At 35.0% G+C, this 20,766-nt stretch overlaps 1 protein-coding gene across 3 annotated transcripts; it reads right to left on the reverse strand.

Annotated features, from left to right (window-relative positions):
- Positions 1–369: 369 nt before the first annotated feature.
- On the reverse strand, positions 370–15,561 carry LOC125832127 (transcription initiation factor TFIID subunit 2). Of its 3 annotated transcripts, XM_049511268.1 has the most exons (26): positions 15,415–15,561; positions 14,702–15,032; positions 13,164–13,309; positions 13,018–13,084; positions 11,706–11,905; positions 11,421–11,574; positions 11,022–11,106; positions 10,820–10,911; positions 10,134–10,259; positions 9,994–10,047; positions 8,404–8,472; positions 8,000–8,097; positions 7,556–7,900; positions 7,358–7,445; positions 7,110–7,235; positions 6,917–6,973; positions 5,776–5,855; positions 5,648–5,690; positions 3,777–3,863; positions 3,604–3,693; positions 3,241–3,299; positions 3,035–3,125; positions 2,794–2,959; positions 2,466–2,649; positions 1,839–2,035; positions 370–1,709 (listed from the first exon to the last, which is right to left on the reverse strand). In XM_049511268.1, the coding sequence occupies exons 1-26, from the start codon at positions 15,528–15,530 to the stop codon at positions 463–465; spliced, it is 4,398 nt and encodes a 1,465-aa protein (XP_049367225.1). In that variant the 5' UTR covers positions 15,531–15,561; the 3' UTR covers positions 370–462. The 3 variants fall into 3 exon arrangements, with proteins under 3 accessions (XP_049367225.1, XP_049367224.1, XP_049367226.1); XM_049511267.1 differs by having other exon boundaries at positions 370–2,035; XM_049511269.1 differs by lacking the exon at positions 15,415–15,561 and having other exon boundaries at positions 370–2,035; positions 13,164–13,325; positions 14,702–14,951.
- Between the last annotated feature and the right edge of the window lie 5,205 nt (positions 15,562–20,766).

Raw genomic sequence — 20,766 nt, forward strand, 5'->3', positions numbered from 1 at the left:
CAAGAAAAGAAAAGGAGATAAAGTAGATTCAGTTAATACTCCCAAGTCCCAGCAATCAATCTCCTCTTTATGAAATTGTAGGCTGCTTTAATTTGTACGGTAAATGCTGAGATCTTGACCAAAACATTACTGTTTTTTATTCAAATATAAAATTAATCATAGTTAAAAAGTTGAATTGTACAATCTATATGTACATCACAGGTTCTAATTATTATTTTATCCCTCGTTACTGATCTTAATCAGTAATCACTTCATATGTGATAAAAATGATAATGCAAAATACACAACCCCAACAGCTTTGACACTAGAGACAAAAGAAAATGCACACCTTTTTATTAGTACATGTAATTAATTAAGACTCCGTACAAGTAAATTTCTTGCATGATACAAAAGCTACACATGAATAGAACATATAGAAAACAAATTACCAATTTCTACAAGGAAATTTATTTACTACACAAATCATGATTTACCAAGCGTTCGGTTTTTAATCCTGATTTTGAACTTATGTGAAGAAGAAGGTGGCCCAGCATTTACACTCGCATCGCCTGTATCTACGTTTAACTTCACCCCATTAGATCCCCCAGGTTTCAATTGCATGCTTGCTCCTTTAGCCCCGATATCCTCATTTCTACCAGACAAGCCCGAAGAGGTTGCCTTTGCTTCTGCACCATTCACCACTTGTCTGGGTTCAGCTTCATCTTTTCTACTTTCTTGCTCTACTAAAATTGTCTTATGATCATTCCTGATTGTCTCTGCTTTGGTGCCTCCCTGCTCATTCTTCCTCTGACTCTCCAAGGACGTTGAAGCCTTTGCCTCGTCTTTCAAAATCTTTGTTAACTCCTTCTCCTTCCTTTTCTTCTCCTTCTTTAACCTTTTCCGCTCCAAGTACTCTGGGTCATCTTTGCGCCCCTCCTGCTTTCGTTTCTTTCCTCTGTCTTTCTTCTTTTCCTTCACTTTGCCGTGAACTGGAAGGTTAGGCATAGTCAGCGACTGCAAACTTGCATATTTATGTGGTTCAGCCTCAGGGTCATCAACTCTCGTGATACCCGCTAATAAGTGATCATCAAGTTGTGGCACCAAAGAAACTTTGCTCGATTCAGCAGTGCATTGCAACTCCTTTGTTAGCTCTTCAACTTCAACTGCAACTTTGGCACTTCCAATGCTGGCAGTAACATGAGATCCAACATCATGACAAGAGTTAACATCCTCAGGGAACTGGTTTCCGCCACTGCTCAATAATTCAACAACATTTCTTTGAGGTGCATCAACAGAAACAGAGCTACTTGCCCCACGATCAACATCACGAAAACCATCTTGAGATTTGTCCATCGTTATATTTTCATTATCCTCAGCTCGAGAAGATGTGACAGTTTTTCTCACTTTAATCTTGAAAACAGGCTTCTTTCTTTCAAGACTTGCAGAAACAGTATCAGGTTCTCTGATAGGTTCAGAAATTCCTGGATTATCTCGTCCAAGATTGATTACTGGTTGCCCTTGATCACGGCTTCCAAGGTTATCGGTTGTTGGGGGGCCCATGGATATACCTCCAGTCTCATGCAACAGGCTCACCATTGGCTTTGTTTGCTCATTGTCAGGTAAGACAGGTTCTTCTCTACAAGGATCCGCAGAGCTAGCCAGTGGGAGGTCACCCACCGGATGCATTACTCCATGCCTATAATTCAGCAAATCTGTCTCATTCTGGACCTCTGTAACAACCAAACTATCAGGTATAGCACCAGTAGCAGTGTTTATAATTTCACTACTCAATAGAGCATCCTCCGTGTCTTTCTGGACCTCTGATACAAATAAACTATCAGGTACTGAGATAGTAGCACCTTTTGCATTTTCATTGCCCGGAAGAGCATCTGCAATGGCTGAATCATCAAGTATATCTTCAAGGTTCTCCAGAGGACATTCAGGAGGTTTAGATTGTTTGACAAGATCAGCGAAAATATTCTTAAGATTGCTGCAAAATGCAGCATGCCCCATCCTCAAAGTTTCATCTTTTGGCACTCCAAACAGTGTCGGTGCTCTGAAAGAAGATAAATAGATAAATTTTTAACCATAAACCATAAAAATCTTACCTAACTGCATACCAGAAAAGTTACTGCTCCAATAGAACAGACTGATGGAAAAACTTCAAAGTGCAATAGGTCTGAAAAATTAAACACAACAATGCTCTAACGTGTTTGTAAATCACACTGGCAAAATGTGTGTGTGAGATAAATGTGTCGTAATATGCAAATCTTACCTATCATGCAAAAGGTAAATCACACTGGCAAAATGATTTCATACACTAAGCAATTATTTGAAGGAACATAAGACACTTCAATTAGAATTCTATAAAACCAAAGGGAGCAAGTGAACATGTTTACTTGCCATCTCCAGCAGATAGCAGAACAGATGAACAGATTGAAGTACCAGAAATCCATCAAATTAACAGGTAATGAAGGAATAAGCACCTTCGAGCGAGGACTTGTAAGATGCAGAACAAGTAATGACGAAGAATAACATTGTTAAACGAGATTGAGCTCTCCAGCAGGCGCAATAAAGAAACAAGAGTTTCACCCTTCACATCACTGTCAAAATCAGATTCATTTCTAATCTGACATAAACGCATGGCATGCACACCTAACTTCACTTGACCTGTGATCAAGAACAGAAATTATTTACTTGCTGCACCTCTATCCAACAAATAAACAGAAATCAACGTGGTAAATCTGAACTACTAGGCTGTATTTCCTCAACAAAAATAAAATGATTTGGCCGACAAAATTAACTGCGCAGAACCTCTTAAAGTTGGCTCTTCATCCAAATATCTAATAAACAATGCCAATGCAGCATCAATCCCATTGCGCTGGAATTCAAGATCAAGAAGTGATCTGCTTGCTTCAACCCGAACTTTCCAGAGTGTCTTCGAAGTTCGGAATGGATTAATGAGCTCAATGACACGATCCTGTAACCACCAATAATGATAATCTACATATGCCAGTTTCTAGAGGGGATACCAGATGAAAGGGAAATTACTTACAAGAGGAACAAACTCTGACAGCTTTAGTGCAATTTGGGTCAAAGACCGGATGCAGCTAATTGTCAAAATACCATTGTAACTTGGCATCAACCTGTAACATCATTCTCAAATCATTGATAAACGCTACTTTTTACTATTTTTATTAGTCGGTGATAAACGCTAGTTGACTTAGTCTACCCTATCCAATAATTCAGAAAATAATGCACCTGTCAAATTGCAAGAGCCGATCAACTCGCTTGAGAAGGGATGATAAATACACAATGCTCTGCAACATGCCAACAGGTTGACAATAATCAAAAGGTGATCTCTGTTTAAGTAATAAGAAAGCTAACTTGGGAAGGAAACAGCCCTGAAACCCAATGTAACTGGCATCCAGGAAACATAGTGAAATGTGGTAGAAGTGAATGAACAGAAGAAAAACAAAAACGCTCCTACCAAATTTATGCTCAACTCCTTCATTAAAAACCTCAGAGAAAAGGATAAGAGAAAGAAAAAATCTGAATAGAAGAGAAAAATGCAGGCAATTCATCAGGCAGATTGGCAAGGGTTCGTGAAAGTGACAAATATACCTGCTGTCCAAATTCAAGCTCACCAATGGACCGAACTAACGCAGCAAGCCAAAAGACATCAGAGTAGGGGTTTCCACTGTTGTCATTGTACTGCATGAAGCCAAAACAACAGATATGTAAAATGCATATACATAAGCACTAGCATATGCAGGTAGAATCATTATAATGACCACCTTCAGAAGTTGTAGAATAAATTCAACAGCTTCCCTAGGGCTTTTCTGGTCAGCTGCTCGAACCATAGCTATAGCATGTGGAATAGCCTGAATTAAAAACAAACATCACAAAGAGTTGAATGATCATCAATATGAGCATCTTCCATGGACGGCAATGAATTAAGCAAGCCTGGAGATTCAAGAATAGATTGCAAGCAAGTCTTCGTAAATGTCATTAAATGGTGGAGACTTCGGTGACACCTAAATCAATTATGTCTGGTAAATCAACTTCAAAACACAAGTTGACACCCAGCGAGTTGCCTAAGACCTTATGCTTGTGAACAAATTGTGCTGAAAAGGCTGGGCTCTCATGGAGACTCTTATTGGAAAGGAAATCACATTAAGATGAAAAAATAAAAGATAAATTCACATCAACCCAAACTCAGCACAGTGAAGTTGGTCAATCTCCCCTAAACAAGCTAGAAAAGGCGAAGGCATCTAATCAAGATTGAGGGAGTAATTCAAATAACATAGCATTTCTATAAATTATTAATTAAAATTCCAGGCCATACATAGCTAGGACACTTAAAATTGTCACCAACTGCAGTCTGACACCTTACTCTCCAAGTGACCATTTTGATACTTCTACTTGACAGAAACGTCCCTTAGATATTTGTAACCCTGAAGTGTTTCCAGAGCAAGTAAAAAAATGTGAACGACTAAGTGCACTGCTTAAGTTGAGGTTGTGCATCAGATATTTGTAACCCTGAACATTTTGTAATGTGATGGACACGTAGTAATAATGTGATGAACAGTTGGCATTTGGAATGAGAAGGATGATATATAGAGCCTGGAAGTAACACTGCAACTTATGTAAGAACTTTGAAAGGAAATGAATATGAGAGGTTTTGAAGTGATTGAATACAACTTTGTACAGATTACAGTATTTCTATTAGCTATATAACTTTTATTGCACTCACAAGGATATCATTATCAAATACAGTTAAGTGTCTCCCGTAGAGTGAAACCATATTTCTGTGTAGTTCTCTACTTTCTGGTATACTGTACAGCGTTTTTGTTTTGATCCAGTAAAGTACAGAGTTTCCCCTTTCAGTATCAATAAAACTATTAAGATACCCAAAGAAAGGGAAAAAATGGTATTTGTCAAATCTAATAAATTTGCGGTAGCTCGATTGTACATAATGTGTTTGGAAGGAAGAAGGAATCAAGAAATGAACAGGAATTCTGATTGATAGGAAGAAAAAGAATTCAACCTCAGGTCATTTGGTGGACTATCTTGGCTTGAAAGAAGCAACATAATTTTTCAAGGAAGAGAAACATACAGAGCCTTGATGTTTTTTTTAGCTTTTTGGTGCAATCTGGTTACTGCACATGATATACAGACGGAATTACACACAATAGAGGGATTGCAAAAATAGATTTATAAAATCTTTGTACTTGTAGAAAAACAAAAGATGGCAATAGTGCAGCACCAAAAATGACCAAATGGACCCAAAAATAGCTTTTTCAAAAGTTAGACCACAGAGGTCCTTTTTTATGGACATGAATGATCTAAGTTATACACGATATTTCCAAGGTACAATGAGAATAGCTATCTCAAGGGTATAAACACCTTAAGTGCACATTAAGCATGAGTGTATGACAGCACCATGTGTGTGATATAGTGATAGAAATTAAAGAACAAGGACATGAAGAGAGACATCTCAAGTATGCAGAGTGAAGGAATGTAGACAAAGATAAAACCGTTCCAAACCTCCAGCTTCCAGCTATCAAAAGATCGAAAACCAATTAATAATGTCTAATTTAAGATTAACCAGAACACTAATTCACAACTATATGCATACAATTCACATCCTACCTCATTGCATTACCTCAAGTACAAAGTACTCCTGGAAATCACGGAAGTCATTTGGCCTAAAAAGGAAAAGGGAAAAAACATGTGAATTCCAAATTACCGAAAATTGGTGAAGATGATAGAAAAAAGATATGCAAAGCTCACTTGGGAAGTCCAATATTGGCATCAAATCTTCGAGTTTTATAAAATGCAACAAGATGAGTCAAGCCAGCCCAATCAGTTTCCTGACCATGAAATTAAAATACTGTTTAACGTGAAGCAGGCACACCAACATAATCTTGATAGGTTAAGAAAAGAAAACCACAAATCAAGGAAGTACAAAATGAACATTGTTCCTTAGAGCCATCTGACCTTGTCAAAGAATATGAGAATCACTAACACAATCGAAGAGAAGAGAATCCACACCTCATGCATTAAGGTGAGCAATTCATTAATCAATCTCTGATGACGACATACTCGAGGGAAATAACTTTTACTTTTACATCTTTATCCAGGAGACTTCAAATAGCTTTAAATGTGCCAGTGAGACGTCCAATTCACAAAATGGAAACTAATTCTAAGTCAATTTAACACCGATTATTCAGCGTCAATTGACATCCTTCTCTATGGTTGACATCTAAATTGAAACTATTGAGCATGAATATAGATGTCAAACAACGCCAGAACATGAGGAATACCATCACAAAGACAAAAGGGTTTGGTTTAGATAAGTTGCAAGTTCTTTAATCACAATGAATGGATGAAAAAAAGGGGATAACTGAGAGTTAAGAACTGCCCACCTTCAACCAAAAAGTTAAGGGATTCAAATCACCAAGGGAGCAAAAGCGAGAACGTGCCACTGTCAGACATCAGTGTATGGGAGAGTTTTTTTTTGAGGGCTGGGTTTACCATATGAAAAGAAATATCATGAAGAAAGGATGTAGTGTTTACTGTTTACTTCCCCTTCTTCATTTAGATATCTATATCAAGGTCAACTAATGTACCAGAATTCAAAGTCATGTAAATGAAGTCTCAAGTCAGTTAGATCACACTAATATTATGATTCAGAATACATAAATTTCACATTTCATAACAAATGGAGCAATCGTGGTTTGCAGGTAGAGAGAACAGAGAGATCTTATAATCCAAATATCCAATAGCAACACAAAATCAGAAGCATCAATGAACACAGTGCTTAGAAGGGTACTGAAAAAAAAAAAAGACAACATGGTAGCCGAAAAGACTGAAACTGCTCTTGTTGAAAAGTAAACTACTAGTCTCAATAAATAAGAGAAAAGACCTTTACCTCTGATGCTGTACCGGCCAAAGCAAACGCCGCCTCTATTCGATTCCTCCAAAAGGCCTGAGCCATCCCCAAGTATTAGAAAACAAAATAGAAGGTAAATAATGATTTTACCAGGCTTAGCATAAAAGCATGGGGAAACAAGGCCGGGGGAGAGATGTTAGCTTTTCAGTAGTGGCTAATGATGAAAGCACACCTTAGAGTCACCAAGGAAGTTGTTGAGAGCATTAACAACTGAAAAAGAAAGATGTGGTAATGCTTCTAATGTTGCTATAGCCTGCACCTGAGCGACCACATCTCTGTCCTTCTCCAACTGATTTATCTTTGGAATAATCGAAAAGTTGTCATAAGGATTAACTTTTTAAAAACATATAAAATGAAAATTTAAGCTGGGAACATTAAAATACAAACAGCACTTCATGAAAAAGACAGGTTTATACTTACCCACATCTGGACCGGTTGATTTAAATGAATTTCAGCAAGATACTCCAATTCAGGATCTGCCCGGAGCCACAGCAATGGGGAATCAGAGCTGTAAATCCACAGTAAGAATAAATTTCCAGATACACTAAATGCTGAAGAAACAAAAAAATGTTCACGATTAAAGAGAAGAGAATGTAAGACATAAATAATCAAACATACGTTGCACGCATATCTACATTAGCCACAGTGTCACCATTATCATCTGAACCATCCGGTTTAGAACTCTTTTTGGTTTTTTGAAACCGTTTTGCTGCAAGTCTAGAATGACACTGAAATTCAAGCAGCTGCCAGGGTTCTCCAGTCATAGGCAGAATTGGATGGTCATACATGCCATCAAGCTCATGCACCCGTATGCTCATCATGCCAGGCCATCCATCACCTTCTTGCTTTTCCGAATCAGGCTTACCATTACTCATAGTATCACTTGAGTCGAATCTAGCTGTGCATTCCCTCAATATTGCTAACTCGACCATATTCTTTCTTTTGTTATAGGAGAATCCCATCCTTGTTCAGGCACCAAAGACAAAAGACCAAACAGATGTCAGTTAAACAATTCAATGCTTAACTCAAAGTATGCACAAAAGCATGCAGGAGAAATCGTACTTCAGCACCGGACAGCCACATGATCCGACCCAACGTGGAAAGAATTCTTTAAGAAATGGGCGCTCAAGATTACCAACCTTGTTGGCAAGGTGCCGGAACTGCAATTGTAGTGCAAAATCAGATAAGAAAAGTCACACTAATGTCAAAAGGTGATGAAGATGCAAATGTGGTCCACTTAATTAGCATTACTAGCACTAAAAAATAATGAACATGACATCAACGGTTAGGCAAAGTTAGCACAATCACTGAATTGGTCCTGAATGCATTTTGGCAGATAACTGCTTGAAGGCGCATGCTTCATGTGAAATTCAGGAAACTGTATCTAATAGCTGATTTCTTACTTTGTTAGATAGAGAGAAACTATTCCAAAATGGTTTCAAGAACCGAATTAGAGAAAGAAAAACCTCTTTTGTGCTAAGGGTTCTCAACAATCGATTTACATCTTGAGCCCGGGAAACAATTTGCTGAAGAATCTGCAAAAATCAAGGATAAGAAAGTAGAATCATTAAATACTACTACTATAAACATACAAAAGACCCTACTGACACCTTGGGTTTTGTTAATACCTATCCTTAGCATAGGCTTTAAGGTATGGAGTTACAGATTCACTTTTGTACTTGGTGTCTTTTGTAATAGCTCTGCACTATTTGCATCTTATGATGCCCATTAATGATGATGTTTACTCCATAAAAGAAATTATACAAAGATGGTCCATGACAAATTTTCTGTAATTTAAACAGCAACGTATTATGTCAGTAGTATTATCATATTCTTCAGTTAAGGTTCTCTCTTACCAATAAACACATACGGAACAACCTTGAAAATATTTGCATCCCTAGCATTTCCTTTTCTACCAAACAGGAGCGCAAGTGCCCGGGAAAGACCATAATACCACCGAACAAAGCTTTGAACATCACATTCCCCAACACAACAGAAAAACAAAATACTGTGTCCCCCTTAACATGATTGATTCGGGAAGTTACTATGCATCATTGCAACTGCATCAACGAATCTTATGCAATAACTCCAATAAAATTGAAGCTGCAACAAGGGATGCATAGCGAATGGAGATAGAACTGATTCCAAACAACGAAAAGGAGTGAGACCGTGGACGAGATACAAGAGAGCAAGAATGCAAATGGTGTTGTAGCTCTATAGTCATTACTTTTCTTCTATCCATATGCATATTCAGACCGGTAGAAAGGAATGGGCAAACGAAATGTCAGCTACGTAACCAGCATTTTTTAGAAAGATGGGGATTACAATAGGCAACCCAATGAAGCAATTATCAAAAAAGTCAAAATCATTTTTCTAGTAATTGAAAACCGCAGAACCACCGAAGTTCATATACTATCCATCCTACTTCAAGTGACATCATTTTACCAGGTACAGATTTTACAAAGTTAATTTGACTTGTGTATCACAATTCACTTTATAATATTTAGTTCTAAAAAATTCAAATAGCATTTTGTTTGTTGTCACAAGCATATGTACTTCATAAATTATAGCAGACCCAGCTAATAATTTGAGTACTTAAGATCTGTTCTTCCATACCCCAAACATCTCCTTTTCTAATACAACTTCTAGTACACTGGAAATATTTTATTTTTTATTAAGACACAAGAAGCTTCACTGTCATAGATGAATCAATGGAAAACCTGGTACTGATCAAATGGGGGGTCTCATACTCTTTTCTAATGCAAATATTATTGAATAGCTGAGGAGTTGATGAACTGTAATAACTTTTTGATTAGATTGACGAGCTGATGAGCTATAATTTGGTTGGTATACTTTTCATCTATACGTGGAAGGAACCTGAGATTTAGGATTGTATCAGCCAGAAAGGATATACAAATGTGTATGTCTTTTACTAAAATATCGTTTATACAGTATTCACCTAAGCTAAGCTAATTTATCAGAAATAAAATAGAGAAGCCATAAGATAAGATGTATTTTCCGAGAATAAAAGTGGTAAGTTGCTATGAGGCCCATACCTTGCGAAATGACTCAGGTCCCATCTGTTTTTCTAACATTTGGAGAATCGCAACCTATTAAGACAAATACAGACTTCCAAGATCAGACTGATTGGTACACTATATTTTTTAACTACAATGAAGGGCAACATATCACTTACAGACTTCCAAGATCTTATTTTTCCAAATAAACCAATGCACTGGGTGCCATACAAATTCTTTGAAGCAGCAATAGCACTTAAGGCAGTTGCACCACTATCATCTGCTCTGCAAACAGCAATATTAGCCTGCAAATCATGGGGGAAGTAAGATCAAGAAAGAAGAACACACTTGCACACAGAGATACTTATATATACACACACACACACATGTGTGAAACTGGCCTGGACACCATGGCTATCGAAAAAAAAATAAAAAAAAATAATACAACTGATGAACCTAAAAGCTTCATTCTTACTTCTATCATGTACCTATTCTGCCTTGACACATGAATAGGCATTGTGACATAATGAGCCTAAAAGAGCTGCAAGCTTCCATCTATAGATAGCTGATGGAACAATAAATAAAATGCAAAAATAGACTTGTTGCTTGCGCAGGCAGACCCATAAAATAGAAGAGTGTGGTCTAGTAATCAATGAAATGGGAGGATTAACCATGATATCTCAAGTTCAAAGCCTGGCTTTTAAGACAAAAACATAGGTGATTTCTTCTCATCTACCCAAGCATAGATGGCAGAGTTACTCAGTACCAGTGTTCATAGGAGGATAATCGAGGTGCGTGCAAGCTAGATTGAACACCATCAATTAGAAAAGGAAAAAAAAAGTAAGACCATAAAGCAGAAGCAAACCTTGTATCTCCTATAGCGTGCTTCATTATTGCCAAGGAATCTCTTGATGAACATATCAGTCAAGAAACCAGCAAGACCATCCAACAACCAATCTGAGATCATCAATGACGCATAGTTAAGATACACAAGTTATATATTATCAAATGTTAACTTGTCCAACATTTAGAGTTGATCGTATTCCATATCAAGCCATTGAGCTTACCATCATTTGGCGCTTCTGGGGTGATATACACTCCAAACCATTGTCTTGCAAGGGCATAAGCAAGTTTAATCCTTGTATCTATGGTCTGTTAAATAAATCTGAACCGATCAAAATAAATAACAAGGAAGGAAAAATGACCAAGATATTCTCTTGACAACCAATTGTTAATGCAAGACACTAATCACCTACATCCTTTTGGGGACCAGAACACCAAAGGGCAACAGAATAATAGGTACGCCTAAATGGGAGCAAAAGAGATAGCAAAATTTGAAGCAGAGAAAAACACAAGAAACTGCTGTATATTTTCTTTTGACTGTTTGCTTGCTTTTTCTCCATTTTTGAAGGTCAAAATCCAAAATTTACAGTATATTACTTTCCCAATTCATTATACAAGCATACCTTATTAATGACCTTCCCATCGAATAGGAATTGAGAGCTGAAGATGCTCAAGGAGGCTCCTATACTCGCTGAGGATATTGCTATCTCAGGAGGAATAAAAACTTGTGTGTATGACCCAAATGGAAATGATGCAGAAAGGTAGTCCTCATAGTAGCTGTTCAAAACCAATGAAGAGATTTACATTGAGGTCCACAAATTGAATATGAGTAACAATGGGGGTTGGGCAGGGAGGACAAACGGAAAGAAGCCTAATTAATGATGATTCCATGAGGAGTCGTTACATACCTAAAAGCACTGTGAAAAAATCCTACAGTGTGCCGCAGCTTTGTTAAGTCAGCAGGTAGACAAATATGTGAGAGATGAGTAATATTGGAGTCGGGAAGAATTTCAAATGGTGCGACTGCCAAGGATATCCATCTAGCATTAACAGGAGTACTTAGTCTGTAGACAAAAGTTTTACGTGCAGGAACATCCTTGGTCCAGATCTGACAGGGGAAAAGAAAGAAAAGGAAAACGGAGTTAGATGTCAGCTCCCTAAATTTGATCCTGCATCTCTGGAGTCTGGACAACTCATTGGGAAAAAGAAAAGCAAACAAAGACAAAAATGAATTCAAGGTTACTCTAGAAGGAATTTTAAACTGCACAATGTTAAAAAAAATAAAATCATGTCTCGCTCTTTTTCACATTTCTCTCTTTACCATCATTGAACAAAAAATCTAGTTGATTCATAGATTCATGATCCATCCAAAAAAACATCTCTTCACACAAAGGAGGAGATTATAAAAGGGGTGAAAGAGTTGCTCTTACGCCATGACCAGCTCAGCAGAAAACCTCAGACAAAGAAAGACCTAGCAGTTTGACAACATTAGCTCACCGAGGAATTTCTTATGGCATTCTGGCAAGAAGAAAATCACAACCAGCACAATAATAAGGCATGAAAACTACATCTTCTTTTCCCAAAACTTTTTCTGAAGACATATATTGTATCAGGCCAAGAACTTACTTTAATTTTAAGCACCGTTTTTACCGTGGAGCTGTCCCTTCGTTCCAAATTGAAGCAGACATCACATTTTATAGTAATTGACCTGTTATATACAACCTCACTAGCTAACAAACTATAATTTTACTAAAAGATAACTAGTAATGAAACAACTATTGAGAGGCACCATCTTTTACCTTTTAGTCCAACTCTTGGTTCTCACTCCTCACAAAGGAACTGGAAACAAGCAACTGTTCTATACAGGGAAAGTTTCCAGAAACAGCTAGAAGAAGCCTTTAGAAGTTGAGATTTTGCAACAAAATTAGATTAGAAATTTGTAACCAAGGATGCAGGAATTACCATTTTACTAAATAGTTATCAAGAAAAAACAGCTACTTAAAAATCATCAATATAACTGTCATCAAATAACCAACTGATACTCATTCTTGTCATCATAGAGGTAACGTCTAATGGACTTATAAGGATCAAAAGCTCACTGATTTTAACGTTAGTATACTCTACAATCCATGAAAACCTCTATGAGAACCCCTCATTTCCTCACCATGATTTTCACCTCACTAGATAGCTCAGCAGAAGAGATGTAACTTATCCACCAACCTGATAAAGTAAGCTTCCAGTACTAACAGCCACAAGATTACTGGCCACTGTAAATTCCAAATCATAGCTGCAGAAGGAGCAACAAAAATGAAAATAGTAAACTTGAATTCAAACAGCAACCAAAGTTCAACAAGTCTTGCTCTTACCAACAACATTGTAGATTGTCATCCATGCAGGGAAACCAACATCGTGCACGCCGAATTTGGCTGTCAGTATGTAAAACATCACCATCAAAGTGGATTCCAGTTTCAGCTTTCTCTACCCAATAATCAATACGGACCTTCTTAACATTCTGCATCCAACATAACCTACATAAGTCACAGAAGTGTAAACCTCATTACTTAAATATCCTAAATGAAATCTGATCAAAGTTATAAGACAGAAAAATCTCTACATAGATTACAGTAGCCATAGGCATTTTTTCTTCAATTATATAGCACTTCTAATCTGACCAGGACCCTTTAATTTTGAGAGAAAATTTCCTTTCGAGTATAATATTGTCAAGACATGCCAAATTAGCAAAGTTCGACCTGATAATGGTTCTTAAATTTTAGAGAAATAACTTTTTTTGCACAGTAAGGCAACGAATCAGTTTTGCTGGAAGAAAGTTAAATTCATGTGTGGACAAAGATTTTACATTTCAAGCCAACTCATTTGAAAATTATGTGACTAAAGTTTTGATATTGTGGATGAGCCGAAAGTTCTGGAATAATATTTTCGGGTTCATTTGCTCTCATGTGAAATAGGTGCATTCATAGATGGGAAGAGAAGATGCATACTTCAATCAACATTTACACACCATAACCAACTTTTAAATCATCACCAAATTGTTATCCTTATAAACTATACTTCTTCTAGTATTTATCATATTTCACCTACTTTATACCCGACAAAACACTAGAAATGTCCTCACAAGGTAAAATATTTTCCATGGAAAACATTTCTCAATACCAGACAAACCTGTCTAAATAATGAATGAAGCAAGTGATATGAAATAGGGTTTACTTGGTATAATGGAAAATGTTATGCTCAAGGAGACCTGAAAAATGTTTTCCCCCAAAATGACGACATCTTTATCCTTCACAAATATTTCAATTCTAATTTGATCTCGCTTGCACTAGTTAACATTTAAACACTTGATATTGTTATCAACCTTTAATACCCAATAGTATCAATAGAACACTATGCTCAGACCCATCCTATCCTATGCCTTGTAGGATTACTATATCTCACCTATGTTTATACCCAACCAAACACTAAACAATGACTGATATCATTTTCCACACAAAATGATGATACTATATTCTCAGCTACTTTTCTAGAGAAACAATTTCCTCCAGACCCAAACATTTTATGTAGAGATTCTTCTAAAGACAATTGATCTCAGCCCATAATTGATGTAACTCATTTTCACCATGTGATGGAAAATTCTTCCTCAGAAGAAAAGTTTTTCAAAACAGAAAAATGACTTCCATTCGTCAGTGACAAAACTCATTTTCACCTTTTGCTTGAAAATATATCCATGGAGAAAACATTTCCCAAATTCCAGGTTAACTAAATACAGGAAAATGTTCTCTTCCCAATAAGTCATTTTCCATCACAAACATGCAACCGCGTGCAATACCATTCACAACACCTATGAATCAAAGATATAGCCAGCAGCACTAAAGCAATACTCAAAAACCTGATTGTTTTCAGCTGAAGAGTTCACTCCATTCTCTAAATGCATTTCCTGTCTTTCAATATCATGCTCCGCGGGTTTTTTGCACATGATCAGCAAATTTGATAGCAATTCTCTATCTAGATGTGACAAGTAAACTGAACCAGCAGCATCAGCAGCTGAAGTAGCTGATGATACAGAGCACCATCTATCCCCATTTTCCAATGCTAAATAGTGCGGGAAAACTTCAAATTCTGTAGGCTCCCCATCAACTGTAACACTGTCTATCACCAAATTATCCGCGTGCAAGCCCAAAATTCCATTTTCTGGTACAACTACATCAAGCTCTGTGTAACTGAAAAGCCAAAAATTTAACACCCGCGTTAGTATTGATATCCAGAGTGCTAAGAACAATCCTGATACCGAAAATGACACGGTAATTAAGAAAAATATAAACAAAAACAGAATTTCACTTCAGGTTTGAAGCCCTAACTTTAATTTTCCAAGAAAACCAAGTGAGTCTCTAGCATGAATCAGCTGGGGTAAATAATCACAATCTAATCCTTGTATCTTTCTAAAATTCATAATTTCTTGAAATATTACATTGGGTGGGAAACAGTTGGAACATAGTAGGTTTCAACAAGAGTGGATATTTTTTCAAGAAATTTACTGGAATGGGTATTTTTCAAGAAATTTCAAAACATCTTTAAAATCTTTGATGTTTTCTTGAAATCTACCCGTAAATTCGACGCTTGTCCATGTCAATTGAGAGACATAGTTTCTGATGACGAACGACTGCTTCAGAATTATCCCCTTTCTGTTCTTCGCTCTTCCCTTTGCGAGCCTTCGCCATTCTTCAACACACATAAACCTACTGCTCTCTTCACTTAATTGGGCGTAAGCGAACAACACAGAGACTTGACAAGGGCCGATTTATAGAGCTGAAATCGGAGAAGAGGAGCTCTCTCTGTTTGGTCGGATCCGTGCCCTAGATTCTAATTTTTAATCTTGGCCGTCCGCATTATATTGCCTTCATCTAGTTACCGTTAGATTCCATCTTTACCTTGAAAAAGTAAGAAAATCTATGATTGCGAGAGAGCATTGACTCACAAGGATTTTAGTTTTAAGTTTTAACTACATAGTTTTAGTATTTTTTTGGGTATATATCAAAGGTAAAATATTCTTTTTGTATAAAAAGGAGAAAAAAATAACTAATTTATAAAATAAAAAAAGTGCGTCAAACTCTAGTATATAAGTGTGGTAACTAGAACAAGTACAATTCACTCTGCTCATTCTAAGCGACGGAACTTTCTTTCTTCTTATTTCACATTTTGAAAGATTTTAGTTTTAATTATATAATATTAGAAAGAAAAAAATCAGTAAATATAGAAGTACGGGGTAAAACATTCTTTCCAATATGAAAAGGAGAAAAAAGTAACTAATTTTTAAAAAAAAAACGCGTCAAACTCTAGTATATAAGTGTGGTAACGAGAACAAGTACAATTCACTTTGCTCATTCTAAGCGAAGTAACTTTCTTTCTTCTTATTTCACGTTTTGAAGGATTTTAGTTTTAACTATATAGTTTTAGAAAAAAAAAATCAGTAGATATAGAGATACAAGCTAAAACATTCTTTCATGTATGAAAAAGAGGAAAAAATAACTAATTTCTAAAAAAAATGGGCGTCAAACTCTAGTATATAAGTGTGGTAATGAGAACAAGTACAATTCACTTTGCTTATTCTAAGCGAAGTAACACTCTTTTTTCTTATTTCACGTTTTGAAGGATTTTAATTTTAACTATATAGTTTTAGAAAAAAAAAATCAGTAAATATAGAGGTACAAGATAAAACATTCTTTCCTATATGAAAAAAGAGGAAAAAATAACTAAATTCTAAAAAAATAGGCGTCAGACTCTAGTACTAAGCAAAGTAACTTTCTTTCTTCTTATTTCACATTTTGAAGGATTTTAGTTTTAACTATATAGTTTTAGAATTTTTCTATAAAAAAAACGCGTCAAACTCTAGTATATAAGTGTGGTAACAAGAACAAGTACAGTTCACTTTGTTCATTCTAAGCGAAGTAATTTTCTTTCTTCTTATTTCACGTTCTGAATTTTTACTTATACACCAAAACTATGTCTATATTTTTCAACTCTTTTTTTTCTTGTTATTCGAGATTGTAATTTATAACATACTTGTATTTTCTTAAATTTTGTCAACTATGAATAGAGTTGTATGAATTGAGTGTCTTGTGTTGAAAACTTCATTGTATGACTGGAAATTAATACCAATGCACAAGGCATATTATGAGTCTTTTTTTTGCTAGATTAATTATGACATGTAATATAATTTTATTGCTTTTTTGTGATTATGCTTATTAAGTATATATAATATATATTTTAAACCAAATATAAAATCAACACTTTCTTTTATTTACAATTTATATATATTAGACTTTGCACACTTCTTACCGTAGTCCATAGCGGCATAGCCTCATTAGAAAGAGACATACAAAATCAAATCACTTTTACTAATAATGATTGTGGTGAAATGGTAAGTACTCTTTCATCTTTAACTAGATGTCTTTGGTTCAAATCTTCTTGGTATTTGTTAAGAAGGTTTTTTTTTAACAATGACCCCCTTTGCTAATCGGACTTCAATTGGGGGGCCTACATGAAGTTCATGTTCGAACCCCCTTTGTCGGAAAATTACATTGTATATATAAGATCGATTTATTGATTTATGTGTATATGTTTAGCAATGACCCCACTCAACATAAGTTAAAGGCTTGGTTCAGTGATAAAGTGGGATCAAGATTCTGCCAAATCTTTTCGACTTTGCGAGTTCAAGTTCGGGTAGTTTTTTTTGTTTTTTTTTTTAAAATCACATTTTAACTTGTTGCTGTTATTTCCTATGTTTTATCACAAAGCTTGCTGCTGCTACTACTACTTTTCATGTTTATTTTAGCTTGTTGCTGTTACTTCCAAAAAATAAAATCAATACTTTCTTTTATTTTTATTTGGGATAAGGGTCTGAAAAATATTCCAATTTTGGTCGGATTTGTTGTTGCGATACTAAACTTTCATAAGGACCTATTACCTCCCTAGACTATTTAATACCGTATTTTTTACCCCTGAACTATTTAATAGTGTATTTTAAAGGTATATATGTGCTCACGTGGACACATTACTATTTATAATTTTGCATTATTTTCTATGTCCGCGTGGGCAAATATATATGTTTAAAATACGGTATTAAATAGTATAGGGAGGTAATAGGTCTTCATGAAAGTTTAGTATCGCAACAGCAAATCCGACCAAAGTTAAGGTATTTTTCATACCCTTATCCCTTTTTATTTTATATATATTAGACCTTGCACATTTCTTATCATAGCGAGAAGTTTAATTAGAAAGAGAGCCATACAAAAGGATTCTAGTTTTGAATATATATATATATATATATGTTGACATTTTTAGAATTATTTGTTTAAAATTAAGCATATATGAAGGTAGAAGTAGAAGGCGAAACATTTCTTATAATTCTTTCCTATAAAAAAAAAGAGAAAACAATTACTACTAGTTTTTAAAAAAGTTTGTTAAACTCTAGTATATAAGTAGGATAAGAGAACAAGTACAGTTCATTTTGATCGTTCTAAGCCAACTAACTTATTTTCTTTTTTAAAATTTTGAATTTCTACTTATACACTCAAATAATGTCTATATTTTTTTAAATTTTTTTTCTTGTTATTCGAGTTTGTAATTTATAGTATACTTATATTTTCTTGAATTTTGTCATCTATAGAAATAGAGTTGTGAGAATTTGAGTGTCTTGTGTTGAAAACTTCGTATACTAATACACAAGGCATATTATGAATCATTTTCTCTTGCTAGATTAATTATGAATATTTTTGTAATTATGCATAGTAATTATATATAATATAATTTTTTAAGTATAACTTACATAAATCCCATAGTGTAAGACCCTAAATTATAACTTATCCCTACTCTTTTCTATTTTACAAATATCCCTTAAAATATTAATCATCAGGACACATTAATTGCGATACATTATAAAACTTGTGTGTTGAGCTTAATATGGAATATTAATGTAAAATTGATATTTCCCCATAAATCACGCATAACTGATTTTCTTTCCCACAAATCACGCAGAACTTATTCATATCAACCAATTCAAATCTGTAACAGCTTCACAAAATTTAAAAAATCAAATTTTCATCTTCTCCATCAATTCGAAATCTTGAATCTCAAATCCGCCACTGTAGATGATTGGACAAACGATTCACGATTTCAAATCATCAATTCGAAATCGTCGAGTATAAGAAATCGTCGAATATAAGAAATCGTTCAAAGCATAACAAAGAAACAGAAACTTCTTTTGAGTGGTTTTAGCAAATGGGTTGCTACTATTTCCAAGAAATAAGTTTATAAGTTCAATTCTTGAAGAAAGAGATGGAGATACTGCTACAGATGACATTCGGCACTGAAACATGGTCATTCTTTGTGGCACATGAAGTATAAAACAGGTGCTTCAATTACCCAATTTAATGAAGTGAAGTTGAAGAAGGGATTGTTGGTACAATAAATATGGAGAAACAAATTGAGTCCTAACAGAATCAACAAATTCAAAATTCTAATTTCTTCTCCTTGTTCATCGAAGAATCTTTTAAATTTATCCTCAAATTGTACTAATACAACATGAACCTATCAATCTTGTTGAGAAATTTCGAAATCTGAGAAAGTAAGGTGAGGTATGAACGATACAAAAGTGATAGAATTGTTGTTGGTCAAAACTTAGTTTTGTGAATCTCAAATCAGTCATTGCAGTTGAGTTAGAGATCGTGAGTTGAGGAAAAATTTGAAGATCCGATACATCATTGAGGTGAAGAAACAAAAGACTAAAATTTCAATGTATCCGCTATGTATTGATACAACAGACAAAAAGGCCGAAGAGATACATAATTTTGATGGATCATCCATACCTTTTATAATGTTGTGTAATTGTTTTTTGATTTGCGTTTTCGAGATGGATAGATTTATCAATACACTATATATGTATCTTGTTAAATTGATAAATATTGTCTTTCTACTAGATACATAAATAAGTAATTGTTGCTTATAAGATGTTACGTTTGAAATCGATACATTACTATGTGAATTGTGATAGTTGTCATGTATTAGATATATTTAGTATAAATTTGAATTTACGTATCATGTCAAAAAATTAGTGCATGATACATTACTATTTATGTATTTTATTTTGTTTGAGAAACACTGTAGTTTATAAAAAAGATACATACATGTAATTGTTCCCAATAACATTTTTTGTGTGATACATAACACAATAGTGAGTTGATATGTATGTGATACATATAATGAAGTTTGAAAACTGTTGAATTTGATAAATATTATGTATCATGTACATATTTGATACATGACATTTTATCTATAGAATATTAAGGTTTATGTAGCAAGTGTATTTATTGGGTAATGTGTACAGTCACATAATCTTCTAATTTAAAAAAGTCTGAACGAAAATTAAAGACTGCAAATACATAACAACAATTGATATGTGGTATATTATTCAATTTGTAATAATTATGTATCAGATAATAATTAAAGACATGAGACACACATGTTTAGATATGAAAATAAACTAGAACCTATATGTATTAGAAAAAAGATTAACAACAAAAAATATAATGTATCAGATTGTTGCTGCATTTTAAAGAAAGTATCGCATCTTCATAAACACGACCAATATCGATAATGTATCAAATTGTTGCTGCATTTGTGAGAGTCCATTGGGTGCACAGTAAAAACCTTGTCAATACATTGGCATAACAAGTCCACCAGTACTGGCATTTGAAGTAGGAGGGGATGGACCACAATATCTCATATTACCTCCAAGATTAAGGGAAAAAAAATGCAGACCACTTTGGAATGTTGAGCCAGAATGTCCTGGCTATGCAAAATGGGTACTTAGATCCGTGAAAGATCCACCAACAACAGCAGGTAAATTTGCCGATGTGGTAGGTGGTCGATGATAGTTAGACTGAAAGGTTGGTTATG

This window comes from Solanum verrucosum, unplaced genomic scaffold, assembly GCF_900185275.1.
Source record: "Solanum verrucosum unplaced genomic scaffold, falcon-dt-bn FXZP01000009.1, whole genome shotgun sequence".
In the NCBI taxonomy this organism is placed as follows: Eukaryota; Viridiplantae; Streptophyta; class Magnoliopsida; order Solanales; family Solanaceae; genus Solanum; species Solanum verrucosum.